This window comes from Haplochromis burtoni, unplaced genomic scaffold (assembly GCF_018398535.1).
Source record: "Haplochromis burtoni strain Fernald_Lab_line unplaced genomic scaffold, NCSU_Asbu1 Contig_181, whole genome shotgun sequence".
NCBI classification, from domain to species: domain Eukaryota; kingdom Metazoa; phylum Chordata; class Actinopteri; order Cichliformes; family Cichlidae; genus Haplochromis; species Haplochromis burtoni.
The window spans coordinates 437,205-453,883 of record NW_024582542.1 but is presented as its reverse complement, the minus strand read 5'-3'; the positions used below and the strand labels follow the sequence as shown (position 1 = coordinate 453,883).

General features: G+C 39.9%; 1 protein-coding gene and 1 non-coding gene across 3 annotated transcripts; one reads left to right on the top strand and one right to left on the bottom strand.

The window, feature by feature from the left end:
• Positions 1-2,376: 2,376 nt before the first annotated feature.
• Positions 2,377-2,449, bottom strand: trnar-ccu. Its single transcript has one exon. It is a non-coding gene; the product is annotated as a tRNA-Arg (tRNA).
• A 198-nt stretch (positions 2,450-2,647) lies between these two features.
• ttc26 (tetratricopeptide repeat domain 26) lies at positions 2,648-15,581 on the top strand. Of its 2 annotated transcripts, none has more exons than XM_005934471.3 (18): positions 2,648-2,751; positions 3,402-3,545; positions 4,745-4,837; positions 4,972-5,086; positions 6,066-6,115; positions 7,118-7,263; positions 8,775-8,946; positions 9,325-9,399; positions 9,517-9,619; positions 10,687-10,742; positions 11,223-11,276; positions 11,363-11,426; positions 11,510-11,598; positions 11,874-11,957; positions 12,045-12,114; positions 13,495-13,601; positions 14,994-15,127; positions 15,279-15,581. In XM_005934471.3, the coding sequence occupies exons 1-18, from the start codon at positions 2,749-2,751 to the stop codon at positions 15,391-15,393; spliced, it is 1,674 nt and encodes a 557-aa protein (XP_005934533.1). In that variant the 5' UTR covers positions 2,648-2,748; the 3' UTR covers positions 15,394-15,581. The 2 variants fall into 2 exon arrangements, with proteins under 2 accessions (XP_005934533.1, XP_005934534.1); XM_005934472.3 differs by lacking the exon at positions 2,648-2,751 and adding an exon at positions 2,846-3,221.
• The last annotated feature ends 1,098 nt before the right edge of the window (positions 15,582-16,679 follow it).

The window sequence follows — 16,679 nt, the reverse complement described above, 5'->3', positions numbered from 1 at the left end:
GTGTGTGTGTGTGTGTGTGTGTGTGTGTGTGTGTGTGTGTGTGTGTGTGTGTGTGATGCTTCAATGTAGAAGCATAGAAAGTTTGCGCTCGCTGCATATTTAAAACTATAAGCTAAATATTTTTATTTGTGCTGTGATTGCTGCGTTTTCACTGATCCAACCACAGCAGCAGTATTAGAGCTCAGTGTTTATAAATAAAGTTTTAATGTCATGTTGTTGTCCGAAGGGTGACGGCCTCTCCCTTAGAGAGAAGGTGAGGAGCTCGTAGCTCAGGAGCTCAGGGTATTGCCGCTCTCTTCCACACTGAAAGGAGCCAATTGAGGTGGTTCGGGCAAATGACTAGGATGCATCCTGGGTGAGGTGTTGCAGGCATGTCCCACCGGGAGGAGGCCCCAGGGGAGACCCAGTCACATGTACTGTGTTATAAAATATCAGGTAGCCATTATTTGGTTGTTAATAAGCCAGATGTTTATTGTAGACTGAATTCAAGATCAGGATCACTGGTTGAAATATAAATGAACAATTTGTTGAAGTAGAAAACATTAAAGAGTCTGCAAAGTCATACAATATGCTGGACAGGAGAATGAAGTGCATAAAATGAGGCAAATATATATATATATAGACTATTTAATATTTTTGAAAATGCACAGAACCAAATATTTGCTTTGATTATATCTTTGAATAAAAGGTGCCCATTTAAGATTTATGAAAGGTTTCAAATGCAAAATTGGTGACAAGAGACTGCTTCAACTACAGATATCACACACAAAGATTCATGTAAATACAAGCAGCTAAATCATTATTGAAAAAGTCATATTGCTGAAAATATGTTTGGGATATTTTTTTCACCACTGTTTCTACAAATTTTGTTCCCTCAGCATAAAAATTGTACACATTTTTATGTATTTGTTTATTTTTAAGACATCTGCACATTTTTCAATGAGTCTGATAGTTGGATGTCAGATTCTAGATTAGCTGATTTACTGCTAATAAAAAAATATATATATATAATTCATTTCTATAATAGTCTACATCAGCAGGCTGATGAGGATACTCTTACTCTGTCTGCAGTGCCTCATGGCCCCCTCCCAGGTCATTTTCTTCTTCACCACATTAAGCTGATACGAGGAATCTGACCCTTACTGATGCACATTTTCTCTGCCTCTAACAAGGTCGTGTCTTCTGAGATATCAATCTGGATCGCAGCCAACCTGCAGGCACTGGTAAGAATGAGCGTTCCAATGACGATCTTCTCCGTCCTGCTTCTTCTCACGGGAGGAATGAGACTGTCTTTTTTGAGCTCTGGCACTTGGATCGAGTTGATAAAGGAGGAGACACAGTTAATGACATGAATAATTAACATATCTATGTACAATCCGTCTACAACATAATGTGGATTATGGATCATTAACACAATGATAAAACAATTTTGCATGTCCATCTTGATATTTGTTTTGTAGAAACAAATATCATCTTGATATTTGTTTTGTAGAAACAAATATCATCTTGATATTTGTTTTGTAGAAACAAATATCAAGATGGACATGCAAAATTGTTTTATGGTGAATTTCAGTGTCTGAACTGCTGTTTTTACTGTGGAGGACAAACAAATCCTACCTGCCTGCCTACCTAGGTAGCCTTCAGAGACTGATTTAAACAAAATAACTTATTTGCCTTTCAAGCCATGCATTTATAATTGTGTTTTTGTTGCTTTGGAGTTTGCTTTTCATTGAGTTTGCCAGTCAATGTCCTATGATGTATATAACTTTTTCTTTTCTCAGTATTTCCCAGCTTCACATGGACAAATGCGGCTGTGTCTTACAGTTAACATCCTTATTGTATCCCCACACAAACAGTCACAGATGGCTGCCCCTCCCTGAGTTTTGTTCTGCTGCAGGTTTCTTACTGTTAAAAGGTAATTTCTTTATTTTTTTAATGTTCTTTATGTTTCCTTATTGTGCGTAAGTTTGACTATGGGATTCCTGGGTTGTTAGCTTCCTTTCTAAAATGTTGTTATGTCCTTACCTTGAAAGATAAACTGCTTTCAGAGGATTATTTCTTTGATTTGTCATTATATAAACATTGCTGAGCTGAAGTGAGAATAATGCTGATTGTTGTACGGTGAACTGGACTTCATATACTTAACCTAAAGATTCATTGGTCCAAAGTGATATTCATTTAACTTAATTTCATGACATATACTATAATGTTTTATACTTTTGTATAAAGGGTATGTACGTCTTTGAAAGAAAGAAAAATCAAGCAGTGAGAATCACTCATCTTTATTGTGATGTTTGCACTCAGCTTCAATGATGACTGTGTAAAGTGAAACGTATCTTAAAGAACGATAAACCTACAAATACCAAGAAAATGTTCCACCCCAGATGGGACTCGAACCCACAATCCCTGGCTTAGGAGGCCAGTGCCTTATCCATTAGGCCACTGGGGCGCACACGAGTCGTTTCGAGGAAATTATACTAATATTAATTGAGGATAAGTGACAAACCATACTAAAAGGCAGTAAAAGATAAGTTAGTGGTTGATTTTTTTCTGTTTGGTTTGGAATCCATATCTATGTTTCTATTTTTATTTTTAATAAACGTACTGAATAAATCCAACTCAATGAAACGGCGCAGCCATTGCTCGCTACTCGGTTACTAAGCAACTAAGACCAAACCATTGAGTCAAGCTAGACGTAGAAGAACCGTGCTGCTTCCTGTTTAACAGCAAACTCGGATTGAATACAAAATGGTATTATGTTCCTTTTCCCGATATTACAAGCTTTGTATTCGGCTTATTCAGAGGAGAAAACAATCTGCCTCCGTTAAACAGTTTACGTTGAATAGATGTTAAACAGTCTCGTTAAATTGTGAAGCCTAGTGGTCGTAATTTTTATTTTGAAAGTCGTCGAGCGGAAACTTTTAACCATGTCGTTGTTAACGACAAACTAGCTAATGCTATCGACATCTAAGTAGAAAATACACCACGCCACAGCGTAAAACTTGTTATTTTCTTCTCTCTCTCTCTTTGTTTTTTAAATCACGGCAGAGCCGTAAGAGAATTTAGTTGTCGTTTACCCCGTTGTGAGGTTTTAATGACTAATTAAACCAACAGTGACCATTAAATGGTAAAAGGTTACGGACGCAATAACGTAGCTAACACCAAACGTTACCTGGGTTAGTGATAATCAAGCCTCAGCTAAGGAGAGACTTATCGAAATGGTGAGCTGATGTTTTTGGAAACTTAACGCCAGGGATGTTCTGATATCTTATAATATTATATATTTCTGCTTGTTTTTGCCTTGCTTAACCGTTCCTTTGGTGGTCCGATTAACCCTAACCCCACCATTTAGGTAGAAGCTGTGCTATAACTCGATATAGTAAATTTGTTTTCCTCGGTAGATTCTCTCTCGGGTCAAACCAGCCGTGGGAGGAGAGACATCAACGAGCATTGGTGAGAAAAACAAAAGAAATAAAAGCAAGCTCCCCCGATTGGAGGAATACCTGCAGCAGAGAGACTACCTGGGAGCCTTGACGTTGTTAGAGGTACTTAAGGAAAAACTCAGTACACATCTTTTGGTATCCTCTGCTCAGCATATCGTAAGGTAAAGACCCTGCAGTTATAGAGGGAGAACCCCCACCTTTAGAAGAGCCTCTATATACAACCGCTTGACAACAGTGGGGAGGAAGAACTCCCCTTTTGCAGGAAAAAACAAACAAATAAGATACACAAAGAATGTGTTTCTGGATGAGGCTCTCCACTTTTTAACCTCCTGCAGTGTAACTTTTTCGCATTTTTGTTTTTTTAAATTTAGATAGACAAAAAAAATTCCCTCCATTCAGCTGTCATTCTCTGCATCTCCAGCTCTTTTTTTTTTTAGCACTATTGATTTGTGTCAGTTTATTGACAAATGTAAGTACAATGTGCCTTTAAAATTGAAGATGGGCACACAAAGTTTTGCATATCTATCCATTGACTCCCAAAGGCCTGATAATTCAGGACTTTATATGTGAGTAGATTCATTTTCGATTATTTCCCATTCGAACTCTTGCACATGTGGGATCAACAGCATATTTAATGCTTTTCACAAGGGCTACCCTTCCCTAGATGGAACAGTTATGAGATTTTATGCATTCCTAAATCAAAAGTAACTGAATCCTGACCTGCACTGTGTGTGCAGTGTGGTCTTACGTGAGAATCAGAATCAGCAGACCACTACATCTGCTTCAAGGTTCAACAATTCCTGAAATCCTCCGAGCACCCAATCTGGCACCAACAACCATTCCACATTCATTGTCACTTAAATCACTTTTCTTCACCATTCAGATGCTCAGTTTGAAATTCAGAAACTGTTGACTATGTCTGCCTGTCTAAATATGTCTAAATGCATTGATTTTCTGCCATGTGATTTGGCTGATTATTTGCATTAAGAATCAGTTGAACAGATATACCTAATGAAATGTTGGTGAGTGTATGCTGACCAGTTGCACCTGCGTGTATAGCTATTCTCCAAAGGCTCATTTCCCCCCCATGGCAAACCCTGACTATGGGGAGATAAGTTAGAGTATTATTAGATTGTCACGACTGTGTGAGCAGATCAAACTAGAATATAGTATACAGTATATTCTTAGTTTCTTACAACTCCATGATGAGAGGCTAAGTAGTGCTGCTGTTTAGACTGTTGATTTGTGAAACGTCAAACGGTGTTGCTGCACCTGCTCATGTCTTGCTGTGTCATGTCTAGTTTCAGAAAAATATTGGCGAGAGAGAGGAGGATGCAGACCTCTGGATTGGGTACTGCGCCTTTCACTTGGGGGATTACAAGAAAGCTATGGAGGTAGTTTTTGTTGTACATGAGTGTGAATGCGCGTGTTTTCCTTGATACAGCCCCCAAATACTTTATTCACATATCAAAACGCTTTTGTAGGGTAATGTTTGATTATCCATTATATTCTTTCCATTTCCTGATAGGAGTACAAGTCGATGACCAACAAACCTGAGTGTCCTGCTGAGGTCTGGGTCTACTTGGCCTGTGCCCTGTTTTTTCTGGGGCTCTATAAAGAAGCAGAGGAGGCTGCATCCAAGGGTAGGCAGATATTTGTGTACAATGTCACTGAAGGGCAGACGTGCACTAGTATTCTGTGGAACTGTTACAAGTAGAGTCCCAGACTGGGACATGTTTGGTTTACCAAGAGCAGCAACTGCTTTAATATAAAAATGTGTACTTACTTGGTTCAGCAGTTGATGGCAAGCTTTTGAAAGCAAAGGTATTGCATATAGATCGAACATTACAGAGTCAAGGTTAATTTGACCACGTTTAGTGACATCTAACATGTTGAAACCCTTCCTGTGTGTCCAAATCAATATACTTCAGCTAGACTGTCCTGCAGCAGCAAGAAGGGTTATCAGCGTGTGAGGATTTAGTGGCGATGCAGTTTATTGCTTTATAAAAAAAGACTGCAACGACTAATCATTGATCTGTTTGTTTTTTTTCTTTGCTTCATCACATTTAAGGAAACTCAGGATTACTGTATTTACTTTATTTTAAGATCACCGTCCTTGCAGAATCAGTGTCTGGTGTGAGAACCTCGTTGTGCAGCATCAGACAGCCAATCAGAAAGCTGTGAATAATGAATAATGATCCAATAGACAATAAATATGATTTGCATTTTATTTTGTTTGTTTCTTACCAAGTTAATTTTAATGTGTCGCGCACCAGTTTGTTCTCAAAAGATGCTCCTCTTGTGTAAGATTTGGTATTTGTGTGTTTTAGTGTATATTTTAAGCCTTTCATTGAAAAAAAAGCTTACAGGATTTTTTTAAAGGGCTTTTATTTTGAAGAGTGTAAACTTGATGTACACAGAGATTACTGATAAGATTTAATAAGTTATCCTGTGTGATTGAAGACTACCTCGCATTTAAGCCACGGCCCATTCTTTGTGTGAGTTCTGTGTCCTGATGTTGTTATATAACCACTGAGAGCTAGGTAATGTTGTAATGAATGGTTTCCTTGTTCTGGTGTGGTTTGCTGTCTAACTGAATTTGGTGTCTCTTGTTCTCCCTAGCACCTATGTCCCCCCTCCAAAACAGGCTGCTTTTTCACTTGGCTCACAAGGTTTGAAAATTATCCCTTTATTATCACACTTTTATGTATTTTCTGTGCTTTGTCTGACTACCATGTTAATTCTTTTACGCAACACTGATTTTGAAGTTTTTTTCATCTACATCTGATTTGTTTGTGAGTTTGATTCATGTTTTCTTGCCCTCTCCCTTGTCTTTACAACCACAGTCATCAGTGGCACTCACTTACTCAGTTTTTACTCAGTCAGTACACCTTTGCAATATATTGAAGCTGAAAGTGTGCTTGGCTCTGGCAGTAATGAAGTGTCAGAAATGATTCCTGTGCAGTGATCTGAATCCAGTGATATTAAAGCTAGTTATAACCAGGAGTTAAAGTGAGCTGGAACCATTAGTAGATAAATCTAAGGATGATATAAAGCCAGTTAGATTTTCGTGTGCTGCTTGGCGTTGCTTCCAGCTGATGCCACAGAATACTCACTCACCCCGATTACGTCCCGCTGTAGTTCTCATCTATGTTCATGCATACAGATATTAGTATAATGATGAGCATGTTGCTAGCTCTACTGCACAGAAGTGATCCACAAAGAGCGTTAAACCCCGGAGTAGCCAGTAGCCAGCCCAGAGAGCTGGAGTAGCACACGTCTGCTGATCACAGTCTGAACACAAAGACAAATCATTGTAAACCCGTTTTTATCTTCTATGTTAAGCACAGTTTATGAGTTTATGTGTAATGAAATGAACTATATAAAGAAAACAGTGATTAATAGTGTTACAATATAAATAATTACAAGTGTTATTTCTAAGCAATTCTTTGCCTAAAACTGCACTACTACTCCAGATCTGCCAGATCCCACTTTAACCCCTGGTCAATCACAACACAGGAATAATTACCAAAAAAAAAAATAGAAATGATATAAAAAAAAATGCATGTCTGAAAACGATCTGCTCAGCACATGAAGGTTTACAGCTGCCAGAAGCGATCACACCTCTGATTGCTGTTCCCTTCGTGTCCGTTGTCTTCATATCATCGTCTCAGTTCAATGATGAGAAGAGGCTGATGAGTTTCCACCAGAACCTGGAGGATGTGACAGAGGACCAGCTGAGCCTGGCATCCATCCACTACATGCGCTCGCACTATCAGGAGGCCATAGACATCTATAAACGCCTTCTGCTGCAGAACAGGTCTGTGCCTTTCCTTCCCTTTCAATCTTTGACATTTGTTTCACACTCCTGCTGTACTTCAGCTCATCTCAGGAACCCCTTAAAAGGTGAGAGTCTTTTAATGGAGGGGTATTAGATTTTATGACTTTGACACTTCGTGCAGACACACAGATAGTGCCATTGACGGTGCAGTAGACCTGGTGAGCCTTCTTTCTCCAACCACTGTGCTGTATTTGGAGCATCCAGATGCGAAAAAGAAAATACTTTGATTTCAGTAGGCATCTCCTGCCTCTTCTTGCAGAGTTATTATGTATTCATGGCTTTGGAACATGTGAGCAGCTGAGGTGGTTTTTTATTTTTTTGCTTGTTTGTTTCACTGTGTTGACAGTACAAGATCTGCCAGCTGCCAGCAGCTCTGAGCACCGCTACTTCCTTTGACTGCTGACACTGAAATGCAAAGATTTTAAACTAGTGCTGAGAAGATTCGTGAATCGACTTTTCTGAAACACTCGATGTGCCTCATTTGGCTCAGCTGGACTGCATTTATCCAGTCCTCATGTCTTAAGTGTTTCCTTGATTGTGTTTGTTTGGTTCCTGTAATGACTTTTTAGCTCCATCTGACTTCACTAAAAATATATTATTGAAAAATAGAGATTTGTAAAAAATATTTGTTGTCAGGGGGTTTCTCTTTCTTACATGTGGAAGATAAAAGCTGTTGTGCAGGATTTTGTACTGGGGAGCTGGCAGAGTAAAGTCCATTTAATGTCTGATCTCACTGATTTAAACATTTTTAGATGTTACCGTTGGATATTGTCCACATAGTTTGTGGGTACAGTGCAAAGGGAGAGTGACCCCTTTGATACAGACTTCACTCCACAGACCTTCAAATCTTAGTCTTTTCAGATTTACAGTTAACTTAAAATATCCTTTTCAACTTTCTCATTTAAAAATGAGAATGTATATCTACAGTCGTGACACAAGAAAACAAGTTTCTGTCATTTGCTAGGTGTGAGAAAATGTGTTGTTTTGAAATGCATAACTGTCTCTCAGTGTAGACTTCTATATGTAATGTGAGCACTATTTTATCTTGCCAAGATGGGCTGTTTTGTGATCATGTGCAGATGGATAGATGTGATGTCTGGGTGAAAGGCTGGGTACATCCCAAACAGCTGACACGTAAAGAGACAATTATACACACTCACCTAAAGCCAATTGAGAAACACTAATTAATCTAACAAGCATGTCTGTGGACTGTGGGAGGAACCCCACAACAGAGAGGACCTGCAAACTCCAACCGGCTGGCAAGTTTGATCACAGAACCTTTAAAATCTTCCAAGTGGACTTGTTGCACAGGTGGCATCCCATTCTTTCACAAATGTTTGTAGAAACAGTCTGCATGCCTTGGTGTTTGAAGGCTTAAAATAATTAATAATAATGATTATCGTGAGAACTTTATTTATTAAGATATTTGTTAAAAAAAGAAGACAAAATTAGCCAGAAAGTCATTTTTATCTTAAATCTCGTCTTTTCAGAGATTTTCTGGCTCTGAAAGTGTACGTGGCTCTGTGTTACTACAAGCTGGACTACTATGATGTCTCCCAAGAGGTGCTGGCCGTGTACCTGCAGAGTATCCCCGACTCCACTATTGCTCTCAACCTCAAGGCTTGCAACCACTACAGACTTTATAACGGCAAAGCAGCAGAGGTACCGAGCTGCATGTCCTGGTCGATACTTTGGTGGTTCTTCATCTTTATTGTTGTGAATGTAACTGTGTAATGAGTTATTATTAAGAAGGTTTAAGGGGTAATGATAAAAAGTCTAAATTAATCTTTTTTAGCTTTACCCATTTTACATGTCACCATGTGCTATTACAGTAGCATGAAAAGTCCAACAGTTTCTAACGTTTGTGTGAGGCTGAGCTGCTTGTTCTCATGTTTTGTTTTTTTTAAATTACTTGCTCTGTTACACTTGAGTGGTTGCCCTTTTTATTTCTTAGATGATTTTAGCTAGTAGGTTTGACGTGTGTGTGTGTGTGCGTGTGTGTGCGTGTGTGCGTGTGTGCATGTGCTCTGGTCCCCTTAGGCTGAGTTGAAGAACCTAATCGACATCTCTTCCTGCTCCTTTGAGTTTGCTAAGGAGCTTATCCGACACAACCTGGTAAGCTCTCCACAAGCTTCAGCTGTAAGTGAGCAGGTGTGTGTGTGTGTGTGTGTGTGTGTGCGCATACACTAGTGACTGCTACACTTCAACACTCTGAATCCCTGTGTACTGCAGGTGGTGTTTCGTGGTGGGGAGGGTGCATTGCAGGTACTGCCTCCTCTGATTGATGTGCTCCCTGAAGCCAGACTCAACCTGGTCATCTACTATCTCAGGCAAGGTGTGTAGCCACTTCACTGCAACGTTGTTGTTGTTGTTGTTGTTGTTGTTTTTTTGTTTTTTTTAATACAGGCAAAACAAGGGATTAGACAGGGTATACTAGTACAGAGTGCAACATGAATGAGGCCTCAAGCCTGGGAATCTGTTAGTCCTTCTTCTGTTATGGAAGCCGTGGGGGTCATTACTCGGGGCTCATGGCCAAGTGAAAGTAGAAACGCAGATCGATCAGTAAATCAGCAGCATAGCCCTGTACTCCTTATTATTCTGCAGACACTGCATCAACCTGTCTTTCCTGAAAGATAAAGTCTCCACCCTCTCTGCATTTGTGAACAAGACCCTGAGATGCTTCAACTCCTTCGCTTGTGGCAGCAACTGCTCCCCAACCTGGAGTGGGCACCCCATCCTTTTTTTTACTGAGAACAATGTCCTCACACTTAGAGGGCAAATGTCAACTACAAAAATCAGAGACAAGATCGCGAGACACAATGTCCTTCACCCCTGTCCGACCAATCCAGCCCATGTTATAATGCAGCTAGAACCACAACTGCATTTATGCTTCAGAAATGTTCTTGGTCTAGATGAACAACATGTGTCATAAGTATGTTGAAACACAGTCCTATTGGCACACTATGTAATACTAACTTATTATGCCATTCATCTAATAACAAACCAAAACATTAGTGATACAATAGCTTCTCTGACTCACAATCTATTGCAATTTATAAATTAATGCCCATAAAGCGACAAATCTGACCATGAGCATAATTTGGGTGAAGATTAGGAGACAATTGTGTGCAAGTGAACAGTACTGTGAGAGGATCAGCGATTCTTGTGAAATGGGGATAAATGGGTGACGTACACCTTGGCTTTGCAAAAGCTCATTGGTCCTTTGGAGGAGCTAAAAATTATGGGCAAACATAACGTGATGCACTCTTTCTTTCGCAGCATCAAATTTATCGTGCAGCATCACTATTCAGTGATAATAGATGTTAATTTCATGTAAAGCTGTATTAATCACCAGATTTTGATCGAGTTGACGCATTCACATACTCGCATTTCTACTCACAGACGATGTCGAGGAAGCTTATAACCTCATCCAGGATTTGGTCCCCACCACGCCTCAGGTGAGGTTAAGTTTTAATTTTGTCTTTTTAAACGTTTGATCGTGGTGTTTCACTCCAAAAGTCTCTCCAGTTTCACTTTAATATGATATTTGTTAAAGTTTGATGTTAGGTTTAGAGTCAGTGCTTGTATTTTTAAAGTCACTGTATGGTCTTGTTACAGGAAAGAAAATGCCCAATAAAACAAAAACAACCCCGGCAGATTAAATAAATCCTGCTAACAAAAACTCTTCTTCTTTCTTCCCACTTAAGAGCTCTCGAGGAGATTTTTCTTTCCTCTGATCAGTTTATTTTTTTTATCTTCAAAAGCACTTTAATGTCTCCTGGATCTGAACAATCTGAAACTCATGACGTGTTTGGCTTTTGTATTCCTTTTATGTTTTGTTTTTTTCCCTTACTTGTTGGAATGGATTTTGACGGACTTTGAAGCTGCGATGAAACAATGGATCAAATGATTCACTCTGATCTTCTTTTTTTTAATAGGAGTACATTTTGAAAGGAGTGGTAAACGCTGCTTTAGGACAAAAAATCGGATCAGTGAGTATTTCTGTAAGAGTTACATGCAAACAAAAATGATGGCTCCGAGTGTGAGACAAATGTGCAATTGTGCTTTCGTGTTTCAGAGGGATCACTTAAAAATTGCTCAGCAGTTCTTTCAGCTGGTCGGAGGCTCGGCGAGCGAGTGCGGTACGCCCCACAGAAATCTGACCTGTTTTATTATTTGAGGAAAGTGTGTTAGCATGTGTGTATTACATTTTCTATCCTTTCAGATACTATTCCTGGCAGACAGTGCATGGCCTCCTGCTTCTTTCTCTTGAAACAGTTTGAAGACGTTCTCATTTATCTCAACTCGGTCAAGGTTGGTGTTGCTCGCTTGCAGTGGAGAGTCAGTGTTATTTATTTTTTTATTCAGGTAAAAAAAAAAAGACACTCGCCCACACGCTGGGGGAGAAGTGCCACTTCAGATGACAAGTGGTGCTTTACATTTATTCGTGTGTGTGTGTGTGTGTGTGTGTGTGTGTGTGTGTGTGTGTGTGTTTTCTCCTCCGTGATTCGTGCTACCAAGACAAGGCTGACACTCGTTTTATTTCTGAACACGTAGGCACTCGTCCTTTTTGTGCTTTTCTTTTTCAGGGTTACTTCTACAACGATGACACATTCAACTTCAACTATGCTCAGGCAAAAGCAGCGATTGGCAACTACAGAGAGGCAGAAGAGGTGCGCTAACTGAGCAGCCATTTATATGTGTCTGTGAATAAATTGTTGGCCTTTTTCTTTTTACTGATTTTAATTTTTGGTTCACAGGTTTTTCTGCTCATTCAGAGTGAAAAGATCAAGAATGACTACGTTTACCTCAGCTGGCTGGCACAATGCTGTATGTATAGTTGATGTTATACTAACGGTAATACAGTGTATTTACAGTCACAAGCCACATTATTAGGTACACTTTGCTACTACAATAATAAGGGGGTCTTTCATTATTCAGCCCTGGTTTAAATCTTTGTGGCATAGATTCAGTGAGAAGCTGGAATTTCCTCAGAGATTTCCATCCATATTGACATGACAGCATCACACAGTTGTTGCAGAGTGCAGTGAAGTATCACTAGTCGGGGTTTTTCCTGCTTAGGGGAATTTGTGTTGCCTCCCCCCAATGAGATTTCAGTCAGAGCCAAATTAAATTTCCCAATTTCAATCAAACACTTGCTGCTGATTTGTCAGCAGCATAGACTCATTGCCATACTATATGCAGACTTGTCATGCATGTATGTGTGCGGTCATCCCAGAAAACCCTGAGAAAGCAAACTCCTACTCTGCTTGTTCAGTATTTGTAAAATGGTAAATGGTAAAGTCCAGTTAAACAATAAAACAAAAAGTGCATCTGTCACAACAGGGATTCACACAAAAACATAACAGAAGAAAATCTGTCCTGGGCAGCTCAACTCTGAGCTAGACTTTGACACAGAAGGATTAAAAGATGCTATCGTGGGCGATCGTGGCTCAAGAGTTGGCAGTTCGTCTTGTAATCGGAAGGTTGCTGGTTCGAGCCCCGGCTCCGACAGTCTCGGTCGTTGTGTCCTTGGGCAAGACACTTCACCTACCGCCTACTGGTGATGGCCAGAGTTGCCGATGGCACGATATGGCAGCCTCGCTTCTGAGGCTTGGCTGATTCTGTCAAAAATAATCAGTAAAACTGTAAGAGTAATCCTCACTGCAGCCGGCTGCCAACACAAGAACGCCATCTGTTAATTTCACTCTGCTGATAAGGTGTTTGTTCAGTATGAAGATGAGGAGTTTTGCATATATTATAACTAAGTGTGTAACAACCAAACGAGGAGCATAAATGATCCCGTTTCTTAGTTGCTGCTGCCAGCTGCACAAACATCTGTGAAACCTTTTTAGGTAGACATGAAAAGGATACAGTAATCTTCATCTGATCACATAAAAGCTCTTAGACACCTTTACACAGTGAAAATAGAAATGAGCGCCCCTTTTTACTCGTTCACCGAGGCTGAGGCCCAAATCAAACATTTCCAGCCTGAGGCCTTTAAAGAATTTAAGGTCTCTCATCACTCAGCTGGAGTTTCTCTCAGCAGCTCTGAGAAACCTCTGATGGAAGAAATTTCTTCCATTCTCAGCTTTAATCTACATCAATAAAACCTGCCCGCAGCCTTTAAAATGTTCCATATTTGAATGTAAAAGAGCTGAAACTGCATGTGAGTGTTGGGTTATTGAACACTGATCTCGGTCTCATCAGACATAATGAACCAGAAGGGTCAGCTTGCCTGGGAGCTCTACCTGAAGATGGGAACCTCCTCAGATTCCTTCCATCTGCTCCAGCTCATTGCCAATGACTGCTACAAGGTGACATCCTCCTCCCTCCTCTTCCTCTTGTGCTGTATGTGGTGGCTGTTTTAACCCGGTGAGATCTTACTCATCAGCAGTGATGACCCCAATCCTATCAGAACACGTAGTCTCAGCAATCCGGGGACAAAAAAGTGTTTACATTGCTCCAAAAATACTTTTTTGCTCATCTTCAGAACAAACTGGAGGGTTATGCTCATAACTGCGACTTCACAGGGTTCATTTTAAGATTTTGGAGAAAATGAGTTAGTCAGCTGGGATATGTTCCTGCCCCTCCACCATAGCCCCGAATAAGAGATTAAGTAGACAGGGAAAACGAATCAATTATATTGATTGATTAATTAGTGGTTAGTTAGTGGTTTCCTTTCCAAACACTGAAGGAAAGATTAATGATAAGAAATGAAAACTTGTATTTAGTCGCAGCCCTGCTTTGAATATTTATTTGCCTTTTGTGATGAATTTACACAAAGTGCCACAGCTAATGATTTGATACTTTATTGAGTAACTTGCTGATTATTTATTTTCCATAGATGGAGACAAGACAAAAACCTGTCACGGTATCAGATCAAGAAAAGCAGCAAATACTCAGCCTCATAACAACAACAGTAATTTTATGTTTTTGTTTGTCTGAGAGTAAATCATTGATTCTGGCTGCTGCATGACTACACGTGGCAGCTCGCTTGTTAAAACGCCTTCATTTATTGCTGAAGGCAGGAGTCCTTCAGTTCAGTTGTGTAACATTTCTGAGGAATGCCTGCATCCTGAATTCAGAAATGTCAGATGTATTTTAGAAGTCCCAAATGTCACCTTAAATGGAGAAACGGCACCTTTTATGCTCCGCCTGCTGGATTTTGTGGTATTTTTCACAGGCTGTGCAGCTGCAGTCTTTACCGAAAATATTTTGATATCTTTTTAAAGTGGACTTACTGTGTTTTTCTTTATTTTCTGTGTGTAACTGTCAGAGTGCTGGATGCTTACATATAAATGAGGTCATCACTAAGTCAAAAACTCACTTTTAGCTTCACAGACTTCAGACTCTTACCTCTAAACATCTTGCTGTCAAAGAGAGGAGATATCTGTAATAAGGTCATCTTAGGGACACAGCTCTGACTGTGAGCACAGGAATCCACTTGCTGTTTGTGAGGGGCAGCCAATCAGAAGACACAGGGCCTCAAAGAGACACAAACTGCTTGTTTTAGACAGTGGATTAACTGAGGGGCAGCACAAGGGGCCGGCATGAAATAAAAAAGCCGTGAATCACACAAAACTACTCTAAAGTCCAAAAACAACAATATGGAGCTGGGAATGAGCATAAATAGTCCACCTGAAGTTAAAGAAGTTAGTAAACAGGCTTTGCGTGCCGATGCTCATGACTGCAGCCTGTCGTTTCAGATGGGTCAGTTCTACTACGCAGCGAAGGCCTTTGATGCACTGGAGAAGCTGGACCCAGCCTCCAACTACTGGGAGGGGAAAAGAGGGGCGTGTGTCGGCGTCTTTCAGCTCATACTGGCAAACAAGGAACCCAAGTATGTTTGTCTCTCTTTCCTGTGGGGTGGTTTTAGTTTTGATCATCGTGCCATCTGCAGGAATGGGTGTGAGGTTTAAGCAAAGTAAACATGAGAGATTGTGCATTCTTTACGTAATCTTGTATCCTCACATATCCTGTTTGCACCCTAGGGAGACTCTTAAAGAGGTGCTGACCCTCTTGCGAAATTCAGGAAACCCCCAGGTTGAGTACATCATCCGAATTATGAGGAAGTGGGCCAAAGACAACAGAGTCCTCCTCTCGTGACAGCCTTGAGCCTTCAGTGCTGAACTGAAGACTCCAAGCCCACGATAAGAGCTGCCGGGATGCAGACAGCAGCACTGATGATTTATCCCACATCAAGAAGGATTTGTATTTTTCTACTATACTCTAGTTCTTTGTGCTGTTCTGTGTACATGTATTTAAATTTAACACATAATTTAACTGGATTAAACTTTTTTAAAACAAATGTCAGTGTGTAAACATTTTCAGACCATAAATTACACACTAAACACTTCATACTGTCAACATCTATAAACATCAGTGGCTATTTCTAAACGTTGCACATTTCCTAAGAGTTTATTGAGCATAGCTGCTAAGCTGTGCTCTGTACCAGTGAAGGAAGGATTCCAGTCTTAGTATTAACTCTGAAAAAATACTTTAGGTTTTCTACAATTTAATTTTTAAAGTTACATAAAAGTCCACCATTTGAAGTACACTTTACCTGCACAACTAGTATTTCCACATTGCACTATGGTGTGCATGGGCTCACATATAAACAGTTAAAGGAGCACTCACTTCAGGCAGTATTCCACTTTTATACAGCTGTTATGACCCTGGCCTTCGTCTGAGACCTGTCTTTAAAAGGAAAATATTGAAATGGGTAAAATACGTGCTTTTCATGTGCTATTAATGAAGCTGCAGTAAGGGCCTGATAGGTCTCTGTGACTCACACCAGTCTGTGACATCACCTCCTTCACTCATTTTTCCTGTTAAAATAGGAAAAAGAGTGGTGCCCATTTGTTGGCCAGTTTCCTCATTAACATCTTCTGTTAACATGATAAACGTGTAATAGATTACAGTATTGGACCAGAATAGACATTTTTATTAAAATCATTAATTATTCTGTTCAGTCATTTGCAGCACGGTTTTGTTTTTCTGGTTTTATTTAAAAGTAAAATCAGTTTTCTGAGTGACATCAAATCTTTGACATGCAGTAAGCGTGTGGAAATGTCAGTAGTTAAACCTTAACCTGCCTCTGCAGAGTCTTCTTCAATGATAATAACACAGATCCTAACCCTAATCTCTACCACTTTACTTTCACAACATGGGATTTGGGGCTTTTGCTGATTGCTCACTAAGGCCTTTGAAATCAGGAAATGCACAAAAAAAAGAAAGTTCTTGATAAGACGCATCAAAAAGTTTTTAACTTTTAAGGTTCGAGTCCTCGCCTGTTGTCGGGTTGCTAAGCTACTTTCAGTTGGTTAAACATACTCTTCTTTTATTCTGTGCCTGTGATGATTTTCAGATCCATCTCGACCAGAATGACAAAA

What these genes read in the sequence shown, in the direction of transcription:
- ttc26 (XM_005934471.3), top strand. An exon ending in TGGTCCCCACCACGCCTCAG is followed by an intron (nt 10,743 to 11,222) that starts GTGAGGTTAAGT and finishes TTTTTTTAATAG; the next exon opens with GAGTACATTTTGAAAGGAGT. An exon ending in AGGCTCGGCGAGCGAGTGCG is followed by an intron (nt 11,427 to 11,509) that starts GTACGCCCCACA and finishes CTATCCTTTCAG; the next exon opens with ATACTATTCCTGGCAGACAG.